General features: G+C 41.9%; 1 protein-coding gene across 2 annotated transcripts; it reads right to left on the bottom strand.

The window, feature by feature from the left end:
* Positions 1 to 624: 624 nt before the first annotated feature.
* On the bottom strand, positions 625 to 23109 carry atp1a3b (ATPase Na+/K+ transporting subunit alpha 3b). Of its 2 annotated transcripts, none has more exons than XM_032518612.1 (23): positions 22837 to 23109; positions 22615 to 22707; positions 11789 to 11905; positions 11124 to 11183; positions 10653 to 10856; positions 10326 to 10439; positions 9559 to 9693; positions 9342 to 9459; positions 8839 to 9107; positions 8153 to 8351; positions 7795 to 8039; positions 7503 to 7695; positions 5451 to 5626; positions 5186 to 5322; positions 4949 to 5099; positions 4115 to 4283; positions 3842 to 3996; positions 3579 to 3702; positions 3191 to 3336; positions 2961 to 3091; positions 2728 to 2829; positions 2518 to 2609; positions 625 to 2191 (listed from the first exon to the last, which is right to left on the bottom strand). In XM_032518612.1, the coding sequence occupies exons 2-23, from the start codon at positions 22618 to 22620 to the stop codon at positions 2163 to 2165; spliced, it is 3072 nt and encodes a 1023-aa protein (XP_032374503.1). In that variant the 5' UTR covers positions 22621 to 22707; positions 22837 to 23109; the 3' UTR covers positions 625 to 2162. The 2 variants fall into 2 exon arrangements, with proteins under 2 accessions (XP_032374503.1, XP_032374504.1); XM_032518613.1 differs by having other exon boundaries at positions 11789 to 11866.
* Between the last annotated feature and the right edge of the window lie 3372 nt (positions 23110 to 26481).

Below are 26481 nucleotides of genomic sequence, written 5' to 3'. Positions count from 1 at the left end.
ACTCTTCCTCCTATGGCACTTTAACATTATGCAGTCTGATGGTTAAAGGGAAGATACATTTCCAACACTAGGTGGCATCCCATCATCTACTTTCTCATTTCCAAAGTGTTCCTATGGCTTAAATCAAATTTGCAGCCAAATGTGATTAAACGTTAGATAATTTAATCTCATATTTAAAGACGTGTTGGAACAATAGTCTTCTATATTCCAGTCACTAAAAAATACTTTTGAATTCTCAATTCATGTTGGAAACTAACATGGAATGAGAAAGGGTATTATCATTAACACAATACAATTGACAGTAATACTGCCTATCCCAATATGATGAATTAAATGCTACCATTGGGATTAACACCTCTTTTGTGCAGGCTTAATCAAAATGTAACAGCTTTCACAAATGCAGTATTTGTTGCGGGTCTATTGTAAGGGATGGCAATACCTTCCTTTTATTTTGTCAAAATATGCAACCTTGATGAGTGATGCATATTATAAGGCATTTTTAAGAAAATAGTAAAAAAGGAGAAAAACTAAGGGATATAAAAAATATGCATATCAGTCAAAGTGTGAAGTGTAGTTTTCAATGAGTGAAAAACTGATTTAGAAAGAAAGACACACAAACAGGTCTAGGTTGTATTAAATGTTCTAGATGTTTATTGGTGTTGGTTTAATTTATTTGACACAAATGTTCTACTAGTTCTGTTTTTTTCTTCTTGAATTTCAACTCTTGCAGCCATCTGAGATAGACCCAGCCTGAGACCGCTGGCCCTCGTACACATACATGAACACAGACCCGGGTCTGACCGGGCTACACCAGGAACTGCACTGAACCAGAGCTGGACCCGATCTGGTAACAGACCCCAGGGGCACGGCCTAATCATCACGACTCACTACATCACAGCGCACTGCACCACATCGTACCTGCAGTGACAGGAACCTGAAAGCCTTGGTTGGTGTCTTGTGTCTTTATGTAAAAACACAACTGTCTGCTGTTACAGTTTTAGAATAGCCTCCTGAAAAAACAGCAAAAATAATTGAAACCAAACGGAAAAAAAGAGAGACACATAGCTCTTGCTTTTTCCTATTTCACCAATATTGTCGATGTTACTCTTCATGAATGTCTCTCTTGAGCTGTTTTTCAACATTTGTTTTTTATTGTTTCATTTAAATTCAGTATAGAATTATATAGATTTCCTAGAGCACACAGAAAGATTGAGTTGTATTTACCAACTTGGGGGGAGGGGGGGTGTACTGTAATAGTTATTAACAAGGACAATGGTTCAAACAGTGCACACAAACAGAGACAAACGGGGCAGGGGAAGGGGAGGGGAGGGGTGTGAGAGACAGAGGGGGAGAGAAGGGGACGCCATGGGGTGTGCTTTGTTAGGCCTAAATGAGGAAAAAGTTGCTCTCACGTTCCCCCCCTCCCATCATAGAAATAAAAAAGACAAGTAAAATTATTGAAACCCCCCATACCCCACATATTAAAAAAAACAACAACACTGTGGCCGTTGAGAACTCAAGAGAAGGAAAATGGACGTAGTGAGAACGACAGGGAGATGACCACTCCACTGGTCCTCCACAGACAGGAGACAGAGGCAAGAGGTGGCAGTTGAAGTGGTGTCGGCGGTGGGATCTCACTGTGTGATTTTTATATTTGTGTGTGTGATTGGAGGACAAGCAAAGGGTTGACGAAGAGGGAAAAGAGAGAGGGAAACAAAGGTCTAGAGACAGACAAGGACAAGAGAGCAGGGGAAGAACAGGGAGGGGAAGGCGCTGGATGGCCCTTTTTTGCAGAGCGTAGACACTCCCTTTGTATCCTTAGCTCATTCAAATCTACATACACAATATGCAGCTGCCGTTTGGTAGATATATTGGTTTATGTACACAGCAGTGAGAGAACACATGCAAAGAGTATCATAGGAGAATGGGGAGAAATGGGGGCGGGTCAATGTAGAAAGTTGTAAAGGTGCTTTTGCTGTTTTTAATCTTTGGGGCGGTTGTGATGAAAATTGCTTCAAAGCTGTTTTTGTCTTTAAGGTGTGTGTATGTATGGGGGGGGGGGGGGGGGGGGCATCTGGAGGTGTGTCTTGCCTGGGGATGGAGTGACAGGGGAGAGAAATAAGTGGAAGATGTAGGGGGTTTGAGTGAAGATGCTCCATTGATCAATAGTATGTCTCCCTTTCCACCCAACCTGGATTGCAAATGAGAGAAAGAAAAAAAGAGAAAAGTTTAATTATATCAATGTTTTCAATTCATATTTCATAAAGATGTTTCACTAATTAAAGTACTAGTTCAATATTTTGGGAAGTACATTACTGCCACCAGTCAGTTAGCTTAAGTAAGTGTTGTGGTTGTATGGGAGTTATGAGCTGGACAATTTCTTGGTTGGGCACAGTGACTACCTTCAGACTTGTCGTCACCGTTGTTTGGTGACAGGGCCAGACTCACAGGAATAGTACAGCATAACCTACTAAGGTTTAAGGGGTAAAGTGCTTAATAAAAAGGAAAAATACTAACCTCCAGGGTTCCTACGGAGGAGAAGTTTTCGGATTTCATCATAAACAAAGATGAGAAAACTGTAGGGGAACGCACAAAACCACCAGCTAGGCCTGTGGGCAAGACAAGAGAACAAGGATTACAAATAATCCTGAACAGATAATACAATGTGTCTTAATATCAGAGTGACTGCATATGTATCCATGTAATACGTGTAGTAATGGCACTCACTTTAGAGGATACATCCTGAGTGCCACATCCATGCCTGGGCAGTAGGACAGGAAGGCAGCCAGGGCTGTCTCTTCAAACAGGCCGAAGATCAATATCTTGTTCCTGGGTTGAGAAACAAAAAATATTAAAGACGATGCAAAAATTGAAATACGTGTCATTCCTTCTTTAGATTATAATATGCCAAAAAGATAAACTACTGAAAGAACACAGTATATCACAGTACAGTATCTCACCTCATGCCCTGCTGGAACACAGAGTTACGTCTGGTCTTACAAATGATGACATCAGCCCACTGCACAACTACAATACTGACAAAGAAGGCTGTGTGGCATGTGAACTCCACAATCTTCCTCTGCTCGTATGTCTAAGGGAAGGAGAGGACAGATACACAGTAACATGATGTATCAAAACCTGAGAAACACACCTAAAAGTTCACTTAAGCACACAAAAACTACACACTTACCCATTGCTGCCCATAGCTGTCTTCCAGGTCGTTGGTAGAGCGGTCATCCCAATTTAGCCTGATGCCTACTAGTCGACTGGGCAGGAAACCATTTTCAGCTAAGATAACAAAGTAGGCAAAGAAGCCTCCCAGAGCCTGGATCATACCTGAGGAAAAAAACATACAGACAGAGAGATTAAGTTCCAGATTTTTCACTTCCTAAAATCTCATTTTCCCAAACACATTTCAGAAAGTTCCAGACATAATCTGGCAGTTGTTTGTGAACAATAAAAAAGGAGGATAAAGTTGATTTTAACACAAAATTACTTTCAGGCAACCAAGATCAAACGTCAATCCCGACCAAAGACTCACAGCTTGGATCAGCGACAGCATTCTTCATTTCACCTACCAATTTGTCCATAGGCAATGCTGATAAGCCTCTCATTCACCAGCTTGTCCCTGGCTGGGTTCCTGGGCTGACGCTTCATAATGTCGCTCTCAGCTGTTTCATAAGCCAGTGAGATAGCTGGCACCTAAGGGAAGAGGGAGACATGGGAACTTTTAGTACATTTGGACGGGTCATATCAACAGGAGCTGTACTCAGTGATGCCTGTGTGCAAGCGTAGAGCTGTGTTTGTCGTAAAATACGGTGAGTGGTTGATCAGCTCTCACCATGTCAGTTCCCAGGTCAATACAGAGGATGGTGATGGTTCCCAGTGGCAGGGGGATGTTGACAATGATAAAGAACAGGAAGGGGGTGATCTCTGGGATGTTACTGGTCAGGGTATAGGCAATGGACTTCTTAAGGTTGTCAAAGATCAAACGGCCTGAAGGGAGAAAAATAGACGTCAGGTCCTTAGTCCTACTGTTTGAGTTTCTGAAACCACATGTGCATCCACTAATCAAGCATCACATGTTCCAGTTCTGTCCTTGGGGTCTGCTCACCTTCTTCCACTCCTGTGACAATAGAGGCAAAGTTGTCATCCAACAAGATCATGTCTGCAGCTTGTTTGGACACATCTGAGCCAGAGATTCCCATGGCAACACCAATGTCGGCCTTTTTCAGCGCAGGAGAGTCATTCACACCATCACCTGTGACAGCTACAATGGCACCCTGGGAGAGAAGAAGGAGGGTTAGTGATCAGGTCATAAAGCATACATTTATAGAAAAGTTATTTCTGTTAAATGTATTCATCCCTCATTTACCCAGGTATCTTGATTTAAAAAAAGACCTACCGGTAATTATTTTTGCAATCTATGCCAAAGCCAGAGATCTATACTATTCATTCATATGCCCAAAAGATTATTAAACAAGTCAATACTTCATGAATACACTGTTTTAGCGTCATTTTAAACAACGCTGATTGCAAAACATCCTCCATGTTTTCAAGACCTGAACAGATGTATTTCATTTTTACGTTTAAAAAAAAAAATCAGAATTAATTAACTGAAATTTATTAAAATCAAGATAAAAAAGATGGCATTTCAAATTCAATCTAACCACTACAGTGGGGAAAAAAAGATCAGTGAGGGAACCCTAATTCCACAGATAACTAGCGCCATCTGCTGTTGCAAAAGTGTAATGCTACTTAGAAGTCCAGTCACTGAATGTCCACAATGTAATTGCAAGAAAAAAAACATTGTCTTCTATTCAAGCCAATATAAAGCACGAGGACACCACTGCTTGGATTAGATATTTGACTCCTTGTTTAAGTCATACCAATCCTTTATTGTCAATAAGGCATTTTATTATATAAAACAATCTCAGAATGCTCTAACCAGTCTCTGGCAGCCCTCTACAATGATGAGCTTCTGTTGTGGGGAGGTCCTGGCAAAGACAATTTCTGTGTGATTCCTCAGGATGTCGTCCATCTGATCCTGAGACAGATCTTTTAGGTCTGTTCCGTGGACCACACAGGCCTTGGCATCCCTGAGCACACACATTGAAGTGTTGATGTCTCACAATTTAGCATCATTTGTATCCAATGTGTTAGTTCTTGTGTGATCATTCTTTACCTGGGGTTGACCTGGCTGACAGGTATGTTGAGACGAGCTGCAATGTCCTCCACTGTCTCGTTGCCCTCTGAAATGATGCCCACTCCCTTGGCAATGGCCTTGGCTGTAATTGGGTGATCGCCAGTGACCATAATAACCTAACAAGAGTAACAAAAATTACATTTCATTACATGATCTCACAAACACATTTTGACACAGAACCTTACTATAAAACACTGTAAGGAATAAAGAGATCACGTTTTAGGTGTGTACAAAAAAACCTCACCTTGATACCAGCAGATCGGCATTTGCCAACAGCATCAGGCACAGCAGCACGGGGAGGGTCGATCATGGACATGAGGCCAACAAAGCAAAGGTTGTCTGTCTGGAAGTTGACATCCTCTGTGTCAAAGGCAAAGCCCTTGGGGTACTGGTCTTCTGGCAGCAACACATGGCAGAAACCTGGAAGGATAAAGAAGTGTGTGATTTAGTGTTTAATTTTTTATGTGAATCAACCCAGACCTTCTATCCCTACTTCAGAAAAGTACATTCACTCTTGGCCTAGTTTTAATAATTCAACATATCTTAAGCTGACAAATAAAATGCTTAGCATATGATCTTGAGCTGTTGCAGATTTTGGAAGTTGTCAAAATTAATAAATTGCTGTCACCTCTAGTGTGAAGTGTGGAATTTTTACACTAATAAAAGCGCACCACTACTAATGCAACTGGTGTCCTTAGAGTGACATATCATAGCTGTCCAATCACTGTTGCAGAACAAAACATTTCTAAATTTGATTTGGGTGATTTTAATTTTTTTCATACTGAAAGATGTTTCTTTTGGGGTTGAGAATAGTATTTTACTAGCCTGACAAACCAGACTTACATCAAGATGTTGGGTCTGGGAACTCACCATTGGCAGGGCTCAATCCGAGGGGCGGGATGAACTTTTTTCTTTCAAATCCCCTCTGCACGCAATAGAATAGCGCAGTGCTACAACCAACCAGAGCAACGCTCGTTGTGACATTAAACTTTTGACGTTTCTGGTGACTCTAAACACAGCTTCCTTTTTTAACAATAACTTCAATGCTTAACGCCAAGTATTCCAGAGTTGTGGAATCGGGTATGGCTGCAGCCTGGTCCTCCCGTCTCATGCCCTTCCGGCTATGCGGAACAGTCGCAACTCTGCCGACACAATGTGATTGGCCTGACCAGAAATGTTTTTTCCAGCTCTAAAGCTAATGGTGAGTTGCTAGACTGACTCTAGCTGCAAATTACTTTTGCTGCCGTCTAGATTTCCTGGCTAGTATTTTACCTTTTGTGGTAGAGAAACCATTAAAATCCTTAGACAATTAAAAACAAATTGTCACAAAGGTGAAAACAGCTGTTTTTCTTTTTTGTTGTGGAGATAAATGTTTTTTGCTGGACAGTACTACAAGGGTATAGGTCAAATAAGCTATTCAGTATGACTATTTGTTTTCCCATCAAGTTAAATTAAAGGAATGTTGCATTTTTTGTTAAATGGAAATATGTTATAGTATGGGAAATTACTACATAAAGTGGAAAAGACATTTTCCAATTACTCTCATGACTAACTAAAATCCCATTTTTTTCCTTTTTAACCTAAGGTCATGCTCATACTGTATTTACGTTACCGGTCAAAAGTTTGGGGTCACTTAGAAATGTTCATTGCACTCTATTATAGACAGAACATCAGCTCAGATCAGTTGCAATTTTTTAACCAGGGCAGCAGTTTTCAGATTATATTATGTGCTTGCATAAGTGCAAAAAGGTTCTCCAATGTTTTCTCAGTTAGTTTTTTAAAATGATATCAGATAAGTAAACAGAATGTGCCTTTGGAACATTGGATGAATGGTTGCTGATAATGGGCAATGTAGATACTGCATTAAAGTTCAGCCACCCACTCAGATCAGTTGGTATTCTGTCTATAAAGGAGTGGTATGGAAATTTGTAATTGACTTTAAACTTTTGACCGGTAGTGTACATTAAATTACATTTCATTTAGTTGATCCTTTTATCCAAAGTGACTTCCAATAAGTGCATTCAACCATGAAGGTACAAATTCAGATCAGCAAAAATCATATAGAAGAAGTAGATCTGCTTCAAATAAGCCAAACTACAAAGTGCCATGTGTAATTGCAACATGTAAATGCAATTTTTTACTATTATATGTAACCATCATCTTCTGATCCAAGATGCAGTCAGAAGAGATGTGTGTTTAGCTTGCAGAAGACGTGTAGACTTTAAGCTGTCCTGATGTCAATGAGGAGATTGTTCCACCATTTAGGAGCAATCTCTCCAGTTCTATCTATCTTTACCCAGTACTCTCTCTCCCAGTCCTCCCAGCTCCATGTAGGCATTCTGGAAAGCTTCCTTCAACTCCTCATCCATAGGTTGCTCCTTCCCCTGCACCAGGATGGTGGTACAACGGTCCAAGATCCTCTCTGGGGCTCCCTTCATCACCAGCAGGTAGCGGTTGTCATTGGGATCCTCTGTCTCATGTACTGAGAGCTAGTGGAGGAGAACAGAAAGTTAATGGGATTAACAGGATGTTTGTGCACACGTGGGTTTAATTTTGTGTAAACAGCTGTAATGCAACATGTTACTTACCTGGTATTTGTTGGTGGAGTTAAAGGGGATCTCAGCCACTTTCTTGTTCCTATCCCTCATTGCCCTGACTGAGCCGCAGGAAAGCTCGATACACTTCAGCAGGGCTGACTCTGAGGCATCGCCGGCCACGTCACGCTTCAGGATGGGCAGTGAGTCTTGTCCTGCTTTGAACTGAGCGCGGTTACACAGTCCAGCGACACGAGCCAGAGACAACCATGTCACTGAGCTCTTGTCAAAAGAGGCACCTGGAGCGGGAACAGAAGAGTGAGTATTATTAACCTTCATCATTCCTAGTGATCATTTATCCATTGAACAGTAGTAACATATTCCATCAGCTGTATGCCCTGTCCTAACTTACCAGACTGGTCCTCAGTGGTGTCGGCCTCGTGGATCTGGTTGTCAAACCACATGTGGGCCACAGTCATCCTGTTCTGGGTCAGGGTGCCCGTCTTGTCAGAGCAGATGGTGGAGGTGGAGCCTAGGGTTTCCACAGCTTCCAAGTTCTTTACCAGGCAGTTCTTCTTAGCCATACGTTTGGCAGTCAGGGTCAGACATACCTGCAGACAAATAAATGTATGATGTTAAATAATGCTAATTATCATTGTGTTTGAATGTATCACCTATGAAGCTCCAAAATAGAATTTCTTGATACCAAGTAAAGGGAGTTCATGGTACAATTAAATATGACGTAACCAACTAAATATATATTTTGAATAGCACCTTTCAAAATTAAAGAGAAATGCAATAAAAAATAGCACCAAGGCTATGCAATACTTAAAAGCCTGAGCTAATTGGAACATGAAATGCTAATTGTAAGTATAGACAATATTAGATTAGATTAGATTAGATTATACTTTATTACTACAATCAGGAAACAAACACAAACAAAGGAAATAAAATTAAGAAAATGTCATGTATCCAAAGAGAAACTAATGAGCAACGACAACAGTATGCAAAAAATATACCACACAATACCAAAGTATCAATTTCAGGAGCAATTGAAAAGGGCCAAAGAAGTATCTTATACAGTATATGTCCACTTACAGTGACTGTGGCCAGCAACCCTTCAGGCACATTAGCCACGATGATGCCAATGAGGAAGATGACAGCCTCCAGCCAGGTGTAACCCAGGATGATGGCCAGGATAAAAAAGGTGACGCCCAGGAAGACGGCCACACCTGTGATGATGTGTATGAAGTGCTCGATCTCTTTGGCGATGGGGGTTTTGCCAGTCTCCAGGCCAGAAGTCAGAGTAGCAATGCGACCCATGACTGTGCGGTCTCCGGTGCAGATAACAATGCCACGAGCTGTGCCTGGTTTGGAAAAAGAACAGAAATAAAATGTAAAATAGAATTTGCAACATCAGTACCTGTATGATTAGTCCTATAAACAAAAACAATCCCAGTTAAACTATTATTATTACATTTTAGTATAAGAGTATAGTTCGGTGTAAACTTTATTACTTGCCTCAAATTAGTGGATTTAATTCAAACCATAGGCACACCAGGCTATGCTAGCATATAATACTATTGCTATGGTGACCATACCTTCCACACAGTTGGTGGAGAAGAAAGCAACGTTTCGGGTCTCTAAGGGGTTGTCATGGGTACAGTCAGGTGACCTGCTCTGAGGTTCTGACTCGCCTGTTAGGGAGGAGTTATCGACCTAATGGGACACAGAAAAAGTAAAACATGTAGTTTCATACTACAAAAAGCAATGAATTTGAATATATGTGTGTGTGTGTGTGTGTGCGTGTGCACACACCTTGCAGCCATGGGCAGAAACAACCCTGATGTCAGCAGGGATCCTGTCTCCTCCCTTCACTTCAATCAGATCTCCACCCACCACTTCTTCAGCATTGATCGTTACTTTCTCCCCCTCACGGATCACCAAAGCTTGCTGCAAAGAGATATCAGTGATGGTGAGAAAACACACACACACACACACACACACACACACACACACACACACACACAGACACACACAACACACACAGCACACACACACACACACACACACACACACACACACACACACACACACACACACACACACACACACACACACACACACACACACACACACACACACACACGACTCTAGAGAAACATGGTCTCTTAAAATATGGGAAGTTACAGCAGAACGCAAAGAGATTTTCCATCCCTTTATGTGAATTTAACTTTCTGACTAAAAATACAGTAGGCAAAAGGAAATTCAATCATTAATTTTTATTATTTCCACTTGTGCTTTTCCTACTTTGATAAGTCCAAATGTCGTCCGTGAAAAAGGTATATATCCAGTATGCACCCTCTATCTCAGTGGCAGGCAGAACATAAAGTGTGTCAATTTACATGACTTGCTAAGTCACATTAACTGGGTATTTCCAACCCATCATTTCTGTTGTCTTTCAAACATCCTAAATTCCTAACATATTCACTTTAAAGGCTATATAGTCAATGTTCCCTTTCCAGAGGAAATCTAAATAAGCTTTAACTCATACGTTGATTTCTTTTGAGCAAACACATATTTACCTGAGGCACCATGTTCTTGAAAGACTCCATGATTTTGGAGCTCTTGGCTTCTTGAAAGTATGAGAAGCAACCAGTAATGACAACGACAGCTGTGAGCACAATACCTAGGTACAACTGGAGAGAGAGACAGAGACAGAGAGACAAACATATGTAAGTGGCACTGGATCCAATAGGTGTGATGCTAAAATCCCTTCGCCATTTCTGGTTGTAATTCAGAGTCAGAAGTGTGATGGATGCGTTAATGAGGTGTGTAGATGGGCCAGTGTGTGTATGCATGTGTGTTTGTTTCTTTGTTTATTTAGATCCCCACGTGTGTGATTTGCTCACATTGTCTCCTGCAGGTTCGTCCTCAGTGGCTGCCTGGATGGCGTAGGCCAGGAAGCAGAGGATGGCTCCGGTCCACAGCAGGATGGAGAATCCACCAAACAGCTGGCGACAGAACTTGACCCACTCCGGGGTGGTGGGAGGAGGGGTGAGAGCATTGGGACCATCTCTGATCAAATACTCTGCTGCCTTGGCATTAGTCAACCCCTGGAGGGAGCACAGAAGAATTGGGATGTCTGATTAGCTGAGAAAGGCAGGTCTACACTAATGCAAAGCCAACTAAAGCACACAGTTTGTTTGAGTTTGTTAACATTCTCATATTTCTTTAGTATGTCTTTGGGGTTTAGGGGACTCTTGGTTTGGATTGCCATTTGTCTGTAATAAACTAAAAGAAGTATGCTACGTAGTGGCCAACTGGAAAAAAATCTCAAACCATAGCTGCAACACGGAGAGAAATTAATAAAATCAACTCACCTGGACAATGTCAGTATTGAATTTCCTGCATACTTCCTCTATGGACATCTTATGTTCCGTCTGAAAACAAAATAAAATACAGAGATGATCTATACTGCATGGATCAGTATGTTTAGTAGTTGCCATTTTTTGCATGCAAGGAACATTTGTAAAAAATAGTCCAAATTGAAAAAAGTCATATGCTAATATGCAATGAAAAGGAGTTTTGAGCTTTTTTTTTAGCAATTTTAGAACATCCAATGACTTAATGGCATTCAAATTAATTGGAAATGTACTCCATGCATGCAGTTCACCTGAGAGATAAGAGTATCAGGGCAGCCAGATTTGGCAACCCAGTTGTCTGATTCTTGCACTGGGATGTGGGATCAAAGTGATGACCTCCTGATAACAAGCCACCCCTCTTACCAAAAAAAAATACATTTGTTTTGGCCTGCATGAAATGATTCCCCTTCTTTCCAATAAAGTTGGTGTCAATGCAAGAAGATGTTCTTCAAAAGTTGAAAATCCCAAAAATGCATTGATGGTATATAAAAATCTTTTGAAATAATGAGGGAACTGTATGTGTCAAATTAATCCGTTTTTGACAGACTGGATCAAAAGTGAATTAGTATCAAGCCAACATTCAGTTCCACAAGTATTCAGAGATAAGAAAAAGCTTTACTTACAATGGGCACTTCCTTCTTCAGATCATCCATGTCCTTGGTTGCCCCCTTCTTCTTCTTGGGGGATTGGTCAGCTTTGTCCTGTGTGGTGGCAACGCGGTAACTGTCTGACCGCCCATACTACAGACACACACACATGTTTTATACATGCCTTCGGACTAGATTAAGGAAATAGTAGCATGTGCGCCCTTGTGTATAATCTTAAGTGGTCTCTGGGCTAATACATGTTTATCAAACAAACTATACTGTACTTAAAATGCATTAAATGCTTTATTGTTCAGAGAGCTCTACTGTCTGGCATTCTAACAGTATGTACCAGTAAATGACTGCAACCAAAATAAAGCCAGCGGGCTTTATTGAATTCCCCTTGAGGTTTCTGTCTTGCACTATACAGTAAATACGTTGCACCCTTGTGAAGTGGCCTTGTGAAGTAGCCTGTATTTTGTAAATCATTCTCAGTTGATGAGGAGGATGTTAGATGAATAGCATAAATATATAAAAACAAATTATTATAAGAATTATTTAAGACGTGAAAGATAAATGCAGTACCATGGTAGCTTAGTTTTTTCTGTACAAAAATATCTACATTAAAGGATGTGCCTCCTGTCTACCCTGCCATATTCATTTGATCTCCACTGGTCAAAAATTGCCTCTCTGATGTCACCAGCCTTATGGACACATCAAACTGTAGGTTTGAACTAATCACTTCTTGGTCTTTTTCATTTATGTAGCAGGGAGACTTAAGAGAGAGAGCAGAAAAACAGAGAGTATACACATCAAAGGCTTTCTGATTAGATTCTAGTATGTTCTACACTATAATACCAGATAGGCTACATCAGAGACGGTCTGTTGTCCCCAGGTACTGTCTTACTATAACTGTCCCCTCCCCAGAAAATTAGATAATGTTGTTAAAATAGCCATGAGCAGATGACTAATCACCACGCTTTTCTAAAATATTGCACATTCTAGTCCTTCTAGGTTTATTACTGTAACTGTATAACTGTAACGATAGTCTGCTGCCCAAAAGGAGAAAAGATTGACTGGGCCACATCATTACAAACGTCTGTCATCAAAGGTTAGAGGTGACATGGAGAGGCAAGAAACAATCCCTCCCAGGAGGTGTGATCTGGTCCTCGTGATCAGGCCCTTCCCTGACACAACTAAGTCATCAAGGAAACTTCCCTTGGTGGCAGATCAATACAGTCAGATATACACTGATGGGTTGACAGAGTAGCAAAGTCCAGCTGATGTGGAAGCCACATAATTGATCCTGAATCCGACAGAAACATCAATGCCTATCAACTAATAATCAACAACAATGCTTTTAATTAAGGTATGTGTCTCAAAAAAAGAAAAAGGTTTAAGATTTAATAGACAACTTAAATTAGATAAGCGGTACTGGTTGTGCGTTCCTTCACAGAAAATCAAAAAACACCATCTAGTGGCATAACCAGGTAGTACCATTATTAGGAGTGTAGCATGCAAATGTAACTGCTGCTCAACTACTTTGTTTGCATCTAACATCCTAGTACAGATATAAACTACAAAGGAACAAACTGATCCTGTACTTTGACATAATACTAGTTTGTTCACTTTTAAAATAAATCGGTAACTAATCAAACTTAAATATTTACCACACCAAAACACACACACAGCTGCAGTGTAACAAAATGTGACTAACAAAGATAAACTTGCAATTTTTTATACTTTGGGAACTGTAATTGCACTGCTGTTGTGTAAAACTATTGTGGAAATGTGTATGTTGACAAAGACCTGTCTTTCTGGTTTGTCATTATAAAAAAAGGCTTCGTGAAACATCACGTGAATGACAACTCTCACTTGCATAATAGTATAGTGTAGGCTGCTCAAAAGCCATTGCTGAATTCAACGCGAACAATGAAACCATTCGTTCAAGCATGTCTGTGGGAAGGAGCTGTTTGACCTGACTGCAAATACACACTCAATCACACACACATGCAAGCACACACAGTTCTGCAACAAAAGAGTAGGTGAGCAAACCTCCTGCCGCAGCAAGACCAGGCAGGCCTGCTTAAAGCACAGACTGATGCAGTGGAAAAGTACTGCTGCTCATCCCCTCTGAGACAAACTCTGAATATGTGTTTGTTTGTGTGTGTGTGTGTGTGTGTGTGTGTGTGTGTGTGTGTGTGTGTGTGTGTGTGTGTGTGTGTGTGTGTGTTTTTTAGCAAGCGCGTACGTGTGGTGGTGTTGATTGGCATAAATATGCATGAATTATATGTACTGTATGTATTATACATTAGAGAATAACTGGATGTATGACAGCTCCATAAGTATATTTAGCAATCTAGGTGTTGAATAATATAGAACGTTTATAAAAAATTACTTCTAATCAGCTGTCAAATAGGCACCATAATCTCACAGATGACAGACTGGCAGGTGTGTAAGTGTTCGTTTGTTGGAATAACAGTGTTGCTGTGGCTAGTTTGAGTTGTCCAGAGACAAAGAACAACCAGGCAAACACACATTAAGAGAGCCTTGTCTGCATAACGCCCCACCTGCACACTGAAATTGATAACATAAATATGGACACACCTATGGGACACACACAGGTCTTTCCCTTTCTCTCCCTACCACACACACACACACACACACACCTAGACAAAAGATGTGGTTGGTAAAGAGACGGAGAGTTCCAAACAAAGCGATATGTGGTGAAAAGTAGTGACATGGAGAGATGGATGGTAAGGGGGTGGATGACAGACACAGTTGGGCACATGGAAAGGGAGACAACAGTGGGAGGTGAGAAGCAGAGACAGATAAAGAGTGGGAGAGACATGTGGAGAAAGGGACAGAGAGTGAGTGATAGAGAGAAGAGCTGTTGTCACCCTTATCTTATGCCTCTAATTTGATATTGTATCAGTGTTTAACCAGAAGTGACCCCACTCTAATAGATTGTGCAACCTTATTAATTGTGTGTGTGTGTGTGTGTCACTTTGAGTATTTGTTGTCATATGCTAAGAGATTAAATTCCCACCCCGAGTGTCTGTGTATGTACGTTTGCACATGTGAATGAATAGTTTTCATTGTTGATCATTTTCAGAGTACCGGTATGTTGAGTGCATACCTGGCTTTGTGTGGTGTGTGTGTGTGTGTGTGTGTGTGTGTGTGTGTGTGTGTGTGTGTTGTGTGTGTGTGTGTGTGTGTGTGTGTGTGTGTGTGTGTGTGTGTGTGTGTGTGTGTGTGTGTGTGTGTGTGTTAGCTTCTCCTTTTGCCCCCTTCATACAACACCCTGCTGCCTGATAAGCTCTGTCCTTGTTGCACCTACAGCATAATGCTTTTTGCAAAAACATGAAAAACTATATGTCTGTCAACATTTGTGTAAACACTGTATCATAAATTCCTTTAACTACGTAAATACCATACATATCCACGCTCCTTATATTTCTTTTATTTATATTTCTTCTCTAATATTTATATACTTCTTGCAACTGTAACACAGAATTTCCCTTTGAAGATCAATAAAGTATTTCTGATTTCAAATTTTAATCTGTTAAGATTGTAGTTAGTGGGTGGTATTCACGGCTCTCTCTAAATAGCCGTCTCTGTTATCTCTACCCTGATTTTAATTATTCAGCAGAGAAAGAGAAAGTCTATATTGTGTACACAATTTGAGTAGCCTGTGTATTACAATTTGAGTAGCCCTACATCTGGTAGGAAACATCAAAGTGTGCCTGCCTGTGTGTGTCTTTGTGGGAGTCTAGCTGTCTCACACAGCTCTGGGTAATGTAATGAGAAAGGAAACAGAGACTTGTGGCTGGAATTACAGACGCTTGCTCTCCCACAAATGCACACTGACAAACAGACTGATGGACAGACACATCTTGGACATTGTCAGATTGCTCCTCTATGGATTACATAGTGCAATCATTTACATCCAGTTACATGTTGTGTTATTAGAATCTGCTTAAAATAGCAATAATTCAACAAAGTCAATTGCTTCACTGATCTGGTTGTGTGTTTGATTTGATACTAAATTATTCTGCAGGCCTCCTCTGGCTAAACAAAGTAAATCTTGCATTTTTTACTCAGGTGAGTATTGGCATGGTGATGAAGCTCAGCAGTGGCCCAGTACTCCTTGGATCCCCTGATGGGATCAGGGACAAGTAAAATTGATGCAACTGTAACTGTTTTCAATGCTGTATAACAAAGACGGGCAATTGGTTCAAGAAATTGGTGTGTGTCTGTGTGAGCAGAGGTGAGTCATTTTGTTGGCTACAGTCCATATGGGCACGCATTGCGGCAGAGAAAGAGGGAGGGAGATGTTGAGTGAATGAGAGAGAGCAATTGTGAACCGAGTGATTGTGAAATAATACCGCAAGATAGTCCTGAGAAGGAAAGAGCTGCCACTCTTATGAAGAAATGTAGAATGGAAGTATATTAGAACTGGCTATGTTCAAGTCAAACTTTGACTTCTTACGTACCATAAAACTACACCTCTGTAATTTCTTTTGGCGAACTGAAATCTATCTATCTCTGTTATGTTGTGCACATCATGTACCTACTAAGAGTCTTGATAGTGGCACCTGAGAGAACTATCATGTCGAGCATTTTAACTTCGAGGCATGGGTTTGACTGGGACTGGCATGAGGTCTTTTCTTTACAGTTAATCGCACGCATAGGGACAGCTTTAACAGAAAGAACTGATGTGCATATATATACAAATGCACGTTTCTCTTCATGTGGAACTCTTATGAGGAAGTGGTTTGTAGGTGGAGAAATACCCCACTGCTCCATTTTATAATTCCGGCACAGTTATTTGTCATCATGAGTCTAAACTTCCTCTTTGTACAGAGCAGCCAAATGCATGGATCTCATCAGGTACTCTGCACTGACTATGTGAGGGCTGCACTGGGCTATTTGTGTCATCATTGCTAATTTCACTTGTGCTCTGGGCTCTTGGAAACTGTTTTAGAAAATGTGAAGCCAGTGATGGTCTGGTCTCATCCATGTCATCTTCTCTTGTAGTTCTGTCAGACGGCTGAGGCTGCAGGTTGACGGCCCCTGTCTTCAGTCTGGCCTGTTGCTTAGCTCATTCACAACAAATGGTAAATGGTGCCATTGTGAACGTGCATCTATTAATCATTCATTTTTTATTTGTGACACACAATCTTACAAGGTACAATTCCAGCTCCTTCAACTTGTGCAAGATTCATCATAAAGCAGAATGTGGCCCCCAGATCGGCACACAGAAAAAAAGAGTTACCAGGTTGAATGGCGCCGGCAATCCAGGATCCAGCCAAGGTAAGACGAAAGGACACCACAGCTAAGCTACCAACATCCCGCTGAAAACTGACGCAGGCACTGAGGGCACCCAGCTCACTGCCCAATGCCTGCACAATGGACAGCGTAGGTTTGTCTGTCTGTCTGAAAGGCCTATGTACTTTCACAGTAGAAGTATTAAAAATGGCAGCGGTTTGCATGTAATTTAGGTTTTTAAATTAATAATGCATTGTTGACAATTCAATGTATTAAAACTGGATCTCCACCACATGTTGATGTCCCTCTCTATGAATTGTTAAATAAACAGTGTGGGGGGAGGAGGGACCCCCACAATGTAAAAAGGTAGAAAGATATGAACACACAATTTTAATAAACAAATATTGCATGTTATAATGTGTGCTGGTTTGTAATTCAATTTTAGCATCTGTCAGAGATGTGGACACCCTTTTGATGACATAATTCCTTGTCATACCTTTTGTACTAACTATAAAAAACTAGCCAACCATTTTATTAGATGGGTTACAAATACCTTGTCATTTCTCTTAATAAAGACTGGATAATACAGGTAAGAGTGCTTTCTTGGGTGTAAAAAAAGTGACTTGATTTGGGACTTGACTTAACCAAGGACTCAACTTGATTTGACATAACCTGGGATTTGACTTGCCCCCAAACAATAACTCAAGACTTACTTGGGACGTGAGCAAAGATGACTTGGTCACAACACTGGCAATTGTAGATATGATAATATGCATGTGGTGTGCATATGGGTGTCGTTGGGTGCATGTGTGTGTGTGTGTGTGTGTGTGTGTGTGTGTGTGTGTGTGTGTGTGCGACCTTGCAAGGTCATCGGGCCATCTGCTGTTTCTTGCAGCAGGATGGCTGGGCTCTGGGCCACAGTGGGGGCTCAGGCTGTGGACCGAGGGACATAGCTGTTGGGATTAGCTAGTCTGATTACTACACTGGATTAGCCCATGCGCTTCATCCTCTCTTTGTCTTTCCAGCTCTTCTTTTTCTACAATTCTCTCTTACAAAAAAATCAAATGCATAAACGCCAGTTCCACATCCATCATTAGGTCTTTGGTTTGTTGGTGAATGTCTTCTAACACTACTGAGTAAACTAATGGATTAGATATACTATTATATATCTAACATACTTTTAATGATTAAGATTTGACTGCATTGTAAAAGAGACTGTTAAGATAGTATTTTTTACTTATCTGTATCAGCCTTGAGAGTGAGACGAAGGCTTTTTATCTTTCTATTTAACAGAGTGTGCAGACATCAAAAGAAGGAGGTTGCAGATATCAGACATAAAGAAGAAAGGGAAAAGATGGTATAAAATTGTTCTGGTACAACAGTCCCCAGGGGACGTTCTCTTACGACTGTGTGGCAGTTAAAATTAAACAAGTACACGTGATGAAGTAATCCGATTGAATAGTATACTTATATAGAGAAATAAAAAGATTGTGGTCGCTTAAGAGTACTAAGAGAAAATCTTAATCTCTAAACCACATAAACACAAAGAGACAGGTTAAGAGGAACTCTCTTTAGCTCTCCAAGCATATGCATTGTGCTCTCTACTCAACCAAAGACAACCTAAACTTCAAGTCGAGGTAGTTGGTGCTTGTACCCAAAACGGCATGTCACCATGCTGTGAGAGAGGGCATTTTAGGACTCAGCATGTAGCTGATCAAACAGATATGTCCATGATGTGTATGCACGCACATTCATACACACAGCTATTGACTGTACAACTAAAACAAATATCCTTTTGAATATGAGATTTTAAAGCACATGTCGCTTTTTGATTCCAAACCAGGATCTAATGTGCTCACAGTTCAGTATGTCTAAATGAATGAAAAATCATTCACAATTCACTATTTAGAAATAACATTATTGTTGAACAACAGCATTACATGGTAACAAGGTGACAATCAAATACAGCAAGGTTTTGTAAAATTATCTGTTTTAAATTTGAACAAGCCTTTGTCCATTGTGGCTGCATATTGTTACACTTTGTGCTTTGATGTATTCACACATGCACACATACACACATAGACACATCTCCAGGACAACACACAGAATTAGTCATGTTGTTGTTGTAGTCAGGCAACCTAACCCCTCTGAATCGCTCTCATTATGGGAGACCATAAACACATCAATGTTGGAAAACTGTTAGTCAATCACTGTGTCTATTGTAATCCTGTTTCGAAGTAATGTATGAAGGAGAAAGCAATGACCTTTACATTTTATTAGCATCACGCAAGCTGCTACTGAGCACACAGCTCAGGCTTTGTCCTGTTCCACTAGCAAGGGGGCTAAATCCTGTGTTTTTGCAAAAGCTAAAAAGAAATCTGCACTCTATCCTTTAGCAGTACTCTCACTAAGGACATTGCCCTCATTATAGTGAATTTTCATTGATCAAAGGCCGACAAGAGGCTTGAAGGGGACAATGAAGAATCACTTCAAAGGTCACCATATTGACCTTAATTGACCCCTAGGCCACAAGGCAAAAAGATCCCATCTGGCTGTGCGGTCAGAGATCATTGATTAGATCCTGTGTGGGTGTGCTTTTCTATTGGTTCCTGCAAGGTGTGGGACAGATCAGCTGTGGTACAGTGCAACCTATCAGCATAAGGCAGCAGGTGCAGTGGGGAGGGATGTGCAGTACTCTGCACCAAACTGAGGGTTGGGCCTCTGCAGAGGCCACACACATCCAACTCTTGAACTGCCGTCCACTGACACCTTCTAACATCTTCTCTATCACTGCACACACCTCACTAGTGCAACTGCCAATATAAAAGAACAAACTGTTCTAGAAACCTTTACATCATGACACAGGGAATTACTGAGTCTAATCGAAGTCCTATAGGGATCTTGGCACTAAAAGGAGCGCCTCCTCAGCCATATTGCATTTAAAGTAGCTCAAATACACCCTTCGTCACCAGCCTGTATGACCTTTTGACAAAGCCTCAGTGCTGCTACTACACCTTTATCTCTCTATAGGCCCCCATCACTCCTGAGGCACCGGCACACTTACACCACACCTCTCCACCATCACGCTCAGCCTTCAGTCAATGTCCCATGAAGATCATTCAGCCAACCACATCCTCTCCCTAGCCCATCTGTCTCCTGCCCCCCTGATAACCAATCCCACAATGCACAGCAAGAGGAAACAGGAGCTATGGTAATGTGAGCTTTGGGTCATTATCCTGTAACAAGATACAGCCAGGCAGCTCTCCCCCACCAGCCTCTGTCATTTTAAATCCCTCTCTCATTCTCACTCTACACCTGCAGACCAGCCACTACTGCCCTTCCTCCCTCTCTCTCTCTCTCTTTGTCCCTCTTCCTCTTTCAGCAATGGCACCCTCCCCCATCAGTGTCACGTGTCTGAAGGTGAAAATCTCCTCCTATAGTCTCATCAGCACCAGCCATTTATAGCTGCGCCAATGAAGAGGGAAGGATGATTGCTCATGTGTAGTGTGTGATTGAAAAGGTATTTCTTAGAGATACTCTGGCACAGAGATATAGTCTAAATTTGGCAGACAGAATGTACCGGTTGACTCCCTAGCATCCCTGACACATGCCCAAGCTTTGCTCTATAGCATCACTGCTGTCTCTAAGCCCCTTCCTTTCTGTGTGCTCCTCGTGCCAGCCTATCACAGCTCTTTACAGGGAATTTCCACACCAGAGGCCCCGCCCCCGGTTTGACGCAGAAGGCACGTCGCAATTTATGCCCCCTGCGGCCTTGGGAAAGGACAGCTGGCAATGCCATCGCACAGTGCGCCAGTGCAAAATTCGCATAAAAAATGCAGAAAGAGCGAGAAGGAAGTGCGATACTCGGTACACGTATCCATTCATCAAGCCATCCCCTCATCCATCTATCCATCCATCCTCTTTGTCTTTCAGGGTGACCTCAGCAGGCATCGAGTGAAAGTCAAGGAAACACCCTTCACAGACCGCCATGACGCTCTTATTCTGTTTTTAAAATGCCAATTTCTAGAGAGCTGTAGCATCTTCCGAAGTGACACACCATTCCCTTCCACATAGCAGCAGTTGCCTACATGCGCAAGCTGTCCCATCCCTTTTGACGCAGTCCCCCCCCTAAATCCTACATCTTGAACGTCTCTACCGGCAGAAATGCTTGTGTAACTGCGATGACATCGGCTTGTACTGCCTCTACAGCTGCAGATATATCTCAGCACCGCAAGGTCCCTTGTCTGCAGAGACCTGCCACCCCATCTTTCAGCAGACAAACCGCGGTCGGAGATTAAAAATCCCAACCCTTTACGCAAGATGGAGATGGAGCAGAAATTGCGCAATGGCTCACACCGAGAGTTGAGTCCGCGCCTTGACATTTTCCGGGAAGGCTGTGTTTTTCCACTAGCCTCATCTGATTCATTTGCATGACGTTTATCTATATAACAGGAAACAGAAAATATGTTTTTAACGGTGCGCACAGCCAATAGGGTATCTCATAACGTAGCCTAAAAGTAACAAGCACATCGTGTTCCTGATGTACTGGACGCATAGTTTCTTTAATCTATAGTGTGTAACTGTGCTCACTGTCGGTGATTATCAAGATCCGTTATATCACAAATTAAAGGGGAAATAAGCTGGTGAGGCGCTTATTCCCGGTAACCGCATTATGACGCATGGGTCATTGAGGGTGCTGAGGATGAGACTCCTCCGCTGACAGCGTCCAATGTAAGGACGCGATGGCCACAGCATCTCCCCGGTTAAATGACAGATGCTTCTCCTCTGCTAAACTAGACCGGAGATAGGGCAGTGCCAGCGGGGTTTAAAGCAGGAGATGACATGAGAGGGATGACGGGGGGCAACGAGGGCATGAAGGACATCACAGTACATCGTGTTCATTCATCACTGAGGAAGTCATATAGCATAACGTAGCTAAATGTGTGCCTTCATATGTTAAAAAAAAACACAGGCCAATGGTAGGTACACAGAATAGGTTTCTAACTGCAACCCCCTCCCTCTCCCCCACACGAGAGCTCTCGGTAAGAATAAACCGATTAGGCCTACCGTGACTGGCAAGGTTATAGTCAAAGTAAGGCCTATCAGAGACCTGAAATACATATGACACACTGACAACCTCTAAACCACACACCTAATCTAGCCTACTTGTGACACACTGGCGTCGGTTTCCATTCATATTTGATCTCGGTGCCTAGTTAAATTGACTGAGTAAGTGAGAGAAAAGGACATCAGCCAATAAGATGTCGATATATTTATTCAAGTAAAACAGTAATTGTATTCAAGTCAAAACCAGGCTAAATATCAATTTAAAGTGAGCTGTTAAATTCCGCTGCTTTCTATAGACGCACTAGACAGGAGCTACTGCTACATCAATTTGTCGCAGTCTAGGAGACCTGGGCAAAACATAGTTCCGCATAAGAGTCAATGCCACTCAAACAAGATTCCCATAAAGGAAAAAATGGCATCACGTCAGCCCTTCCTCGTCATGAGTAAAATATCAGGCTACCGCTCATTTCTCAGGTCACTTCAGGAGGGCTACAACGCAGTTAAAAAGTTGGAATCGTCAGTCTTACCCCCATGTTGACGCAGTCACTCTTCTCCTCTCAGGTGATGCACGGCTTGAGAGGTGTCAGCCCCTCGCGTTGAATTATATCAAAATGGCTTGCCTTGAAAAATAAAAGAGAATATGCTCAGTTTTCAGGGGTGCTTAAATGAAAAATGAAAAATACGTCATGGCAGTTATCTATAGATCTGACAAACTGTTTGTCTTTGGTTAAATAAACGGCCTCTCAAACCTTCCAAAGGGTTAGGCTACAGTTTTTTCCCCGTAAGACGTCTTTCAAATGGATTGCGGTCTCAAGCGGAGCATCACGCGGGGACGGGTTTCCTTCCTCTGCTCTCTGATACTTGCGGTGAAAGACCGGCGAAACTACCAAGCCGCACTGCTACCTTTTCAGGACTTGATCTCCCTCCGCGGCGCTGCCGGTTACCGCAGTACTCCTTTAGCCACACCACTCCGCCAGTGGAAGAAGCGCCGCCTTGCAAATGAGTGACTCGACTCACGCATCTGGCCAATCATAATTCGGAGTGTCTCATCGGTGATGGGATGGCTGACCAATTGGTTTCGTTTCAGTCTTTGAGCGGGCCAATAGAAGGGCCATTCTGCCCCTCCTGCTTTACTGCAGAATTCCGAGGCTTGCAGCCAACAGCATCGTGAATCTCTAGGCTGAAATTTCATATAAATGGACGCACAAGGTTAGATCCTAGTTGTCGTGTATTTGTTTGTTCATCATGCAAAGTATTTATGTAACATAAAATAATGGATTTGTGTGCATCAATGCATGTGATAAGCATCCTTGGATGTCTCTTCGGCCGCGTTGGTCCTGTCATGAGCATGATGTGCACCTCGTCACTTCAGTAGTGGCCTTGGTGCAGCAATAAAGCCTGTGTGTGTGTGCGTGTGTGTGTGTGCGTGTGAGAGAGATAATGTGAAAATGCAGATCAAAAAAATACATGAAGTCAGAATTATATTTAATCGTATTAATTCACACTTTACAGTAATACCATTGTTGTATTATTGCACAGCAGGGCGGCTGGAGTCAACCTGACTGCCAGTGCATCAGGTGTACAGTTTAGACGGTGCAGAGTCAGCACTTTTAGCTAATGTGGAGAGACTTGCACTCACTGGCAAAGGTAAAACTGACATGGGCATAGACCTACCTCAGTGGAAGTAAATAATCAAATCTGGCTTGTTTCAGAACTATAATCTGGGGTCTTTAGAGTTCCTACTCTACTTGACATTTATGTGGGCAGTTGTAAGAATCTTAAGTACTGATGACGTGGGATTGGCTGCCTTAAGTATAGATGTACCAACAGAGGAATAATCTTGTCTAACAAATCAGACTACATTCTTTAAACACTAGACAGGCAGAAAGATAGAGACACCGAAAATTATAGAAAAGAGACAGAGACGGAGGTATGCCAAGGACAAGGACAGTGTGGATAAAGAGGCCAGAACATGATAAAGATAATGAGTATTTTACAGATTGTGTATTTTTCTGTAACTATGCTAAAAAAATTAAAAGAGAGAGCATGAGAGAAACAGACAGAGGACAAGTGAGACGAGGCTGGCCTAAATGCTGCCGTGAGTTGCCATTGCAGACCATTTTTCTTCTGTGGTTTTCACTAAAGGGAGAATGCAGCAGTGAGAGCACAACTGCTTCCCTGAGTTGCATATGCACACTAGCATACATATTCACGCATACAAAGCCATGCCTGATTTGCGTAGGAAAGCTAAGAGTCATGCTTGCTGTCCCTGCAGCAGATTGTTGCCATGCCTCACTGCATTCCTTGCTGCAGGCCCAGACGATGACCACGCAGCGCCATGAAACCCCAGAGCATCAAAATTGGGTCAGCTCCGGGTTATAGTTACAGTCAGCTTCAACAGTCTTTAAACATGCTGCTAGAGCAGTTTTTTTATTTTTTATTTAAGCTATCTGAAATATTGCAGATGGCCAACTAATAACAGCACTAAGTAAATGTAGCAGTGAGCTATCATGTTTTTGTTGATACTTTGTAACCTTCTACCATGGGGTAGAGTTTCAAATACACATTCCGTTCCGAGTGCGGCAAATCCCTAGACTGGGTAAACTCCGCCCACTCTACCGGCGATTTGATTTTGCCCTGCAGCTCGGTCTGGAAACCTGCACGTTTAATTCTCCTGCTTCAGTTCACAATTTTGCGGGAACCAATCACAAAATGGTTTATTTACCTGGCAAGCTGTTGGCGGGTTTAACACAATAAAGAAGCGACCAAGCAGCTTCTTGTTTACATTCAACATAGCGGTCACTGGACACCACCGAAGCGCAGCCAACCGTTGATGATGCTGTCACTTCTACGTCACTCGGATCGTTGGGCTGATTGGTTGAAGCTCTTTCCAATTGCATACAGAGTAATTTTAACTATGCCCGTTGATCACGCCTCTTGTGCAGAGAAAACACAGAGCAGACTCCCCAAATCAATGCTCAATCTCAAATCTATTGAGTTTGGCTTGTTCTGGTGATAGCCAGACTAGCAAATCCCTAACCTGGATGCCAGCCAAACTTTGCCCTGCCCACAACATTTGAGGTCGGGAAGTTTGGTCTAGACTTAATCTGTTGTGGAGCAACTATGCTCGAATCTCAGCTGTTCGGACCAATCAAATTGTCAAGGAGGGCTTTATACGATGATAGACAGATAATCAACCGTAACGTAACCAACCAGGTCCCCAAAGAGCACTTGGGTTGAATTTGTTTACAACAACGACGGCTGCTTCTGAAGAATTGAGATGTGTAGACAGCGCATTCATTTTAAAAGAGGAACAGAGAACCGCGATCAAAGCATTTGTCATATCGGAAATATGTTTTTGCCACCTTTGTACGGGATATGCCAAAAGTTACGTCACATACTCAGTTGCTCTGATTGGTTGTAGGTCTATCCAATTGAGTGCAAAGGCCTTTTCTTTCCTGGTTTGGTAGAAACGCGCCCCATAATCACAGCCCAATGGAGCAGTATCAGACTCATATTCTGACTAGAATCTTAATATGACGACGTCAGGCTAGCAAATCCCAAACATACAGCACTGACAGGATGTGGAAGCACATGTTGACACTTTTACTTGTGATACCCAGGTCTGGTTTCCAAATTACAATATGTACAGCTTGTATGAATGGCAGGCTACTAGTTAGCACTATGTAGAAATGTCACTGTTTACAATGAAAACAACATAAATATACTGTACACATGTAATATAATCATCGACAAAATGTGGGGATGGGTATTAGGCTTAATTCAAGAGCTATAAAAGGGATGTAAAGTACACAGAATAAACCCAAAAGCCTGTCAATAAAAAACTGTTTGGGAAAGCTCATTATTGTTTTTTGTGTGTGAATGAAGTCTTTAATTGAAGATTTAATTTGATGGATGGAGATTTTTTTGAAGGGCAACTTTAACAGTTTCTATTATTTTTGCCCACCTCTACAGTATGACGGGTTTCCTGTGACTGTCAACTAATTTCTTGCAAATGCAATGCATATTGAATTATATAGCTTTACAAAATCTGTGCATCCTAGACGTGTTGAGACGTGTAGGAAACTGTAAGGATTAAATGATTTTGATCATGAAGCCTACAGTGCTGCCCATGAGGGTGACTTTGTCATCGTGCTGCTGCTAATAAAGTTTTTTTCAATCGTATTTGAACCAAAATGGCTGGCAGTTGTATCCTTTCTTAACCTCTGTCATACCTTCATGTTTCTCATTCCTCACTGCCCCCCACCACCACAGACCTCCCTGCCTTGCCGGAAAACCCAATTCTAGGTCTCCACAGCAACAGCAGTCAGATGACCTTGTCTTGGACTTGTTTTGCTGAGTCAGAAAGGATGGGTGAGGGGGATGCAGGCAGA

This window comes from Etheostoma spectabile, chromosome 6, assembly GCF_008692095.1.
Source record: "Etheostoma spectabile isolate EspeVRDwgs_2016 chromosome 6, UIUC_Espe_1.0, whole genome shotgun sequence".
Taxonomy (NCBI): Eukaryota; Metazoa; Chordata; class Actinopteri; order Perciformes; family Percidae; genus Etheostoma; species Etheostoma spectabile.
The sequence above is the reverse complement of the archived record's forward strand: the minus strand, read 5'-3'. Positions and strand labels throughout refer to the sequence as shown.

Excerpts from the sequence above, each read along its gene's own strand:
- atp1a3b (XM_032518612.1), bottom strand. Across the intron at positions 3,997-4,114 it reads TGTCACAGGAGTGGAAGAAG|GCCGTTTGATCTTTGACAAC; the intron begins GTGAGCAGACCC and ends TTCTCCCTTCAG. Across the intron at positions 3,703-3,841 it reads TTGACCTGGGAACTGACATG|GTGCCAGCTATCTCACTGGC; the intron begins GTGAGAGCTGAT and ends CTCTTCCCTTAG.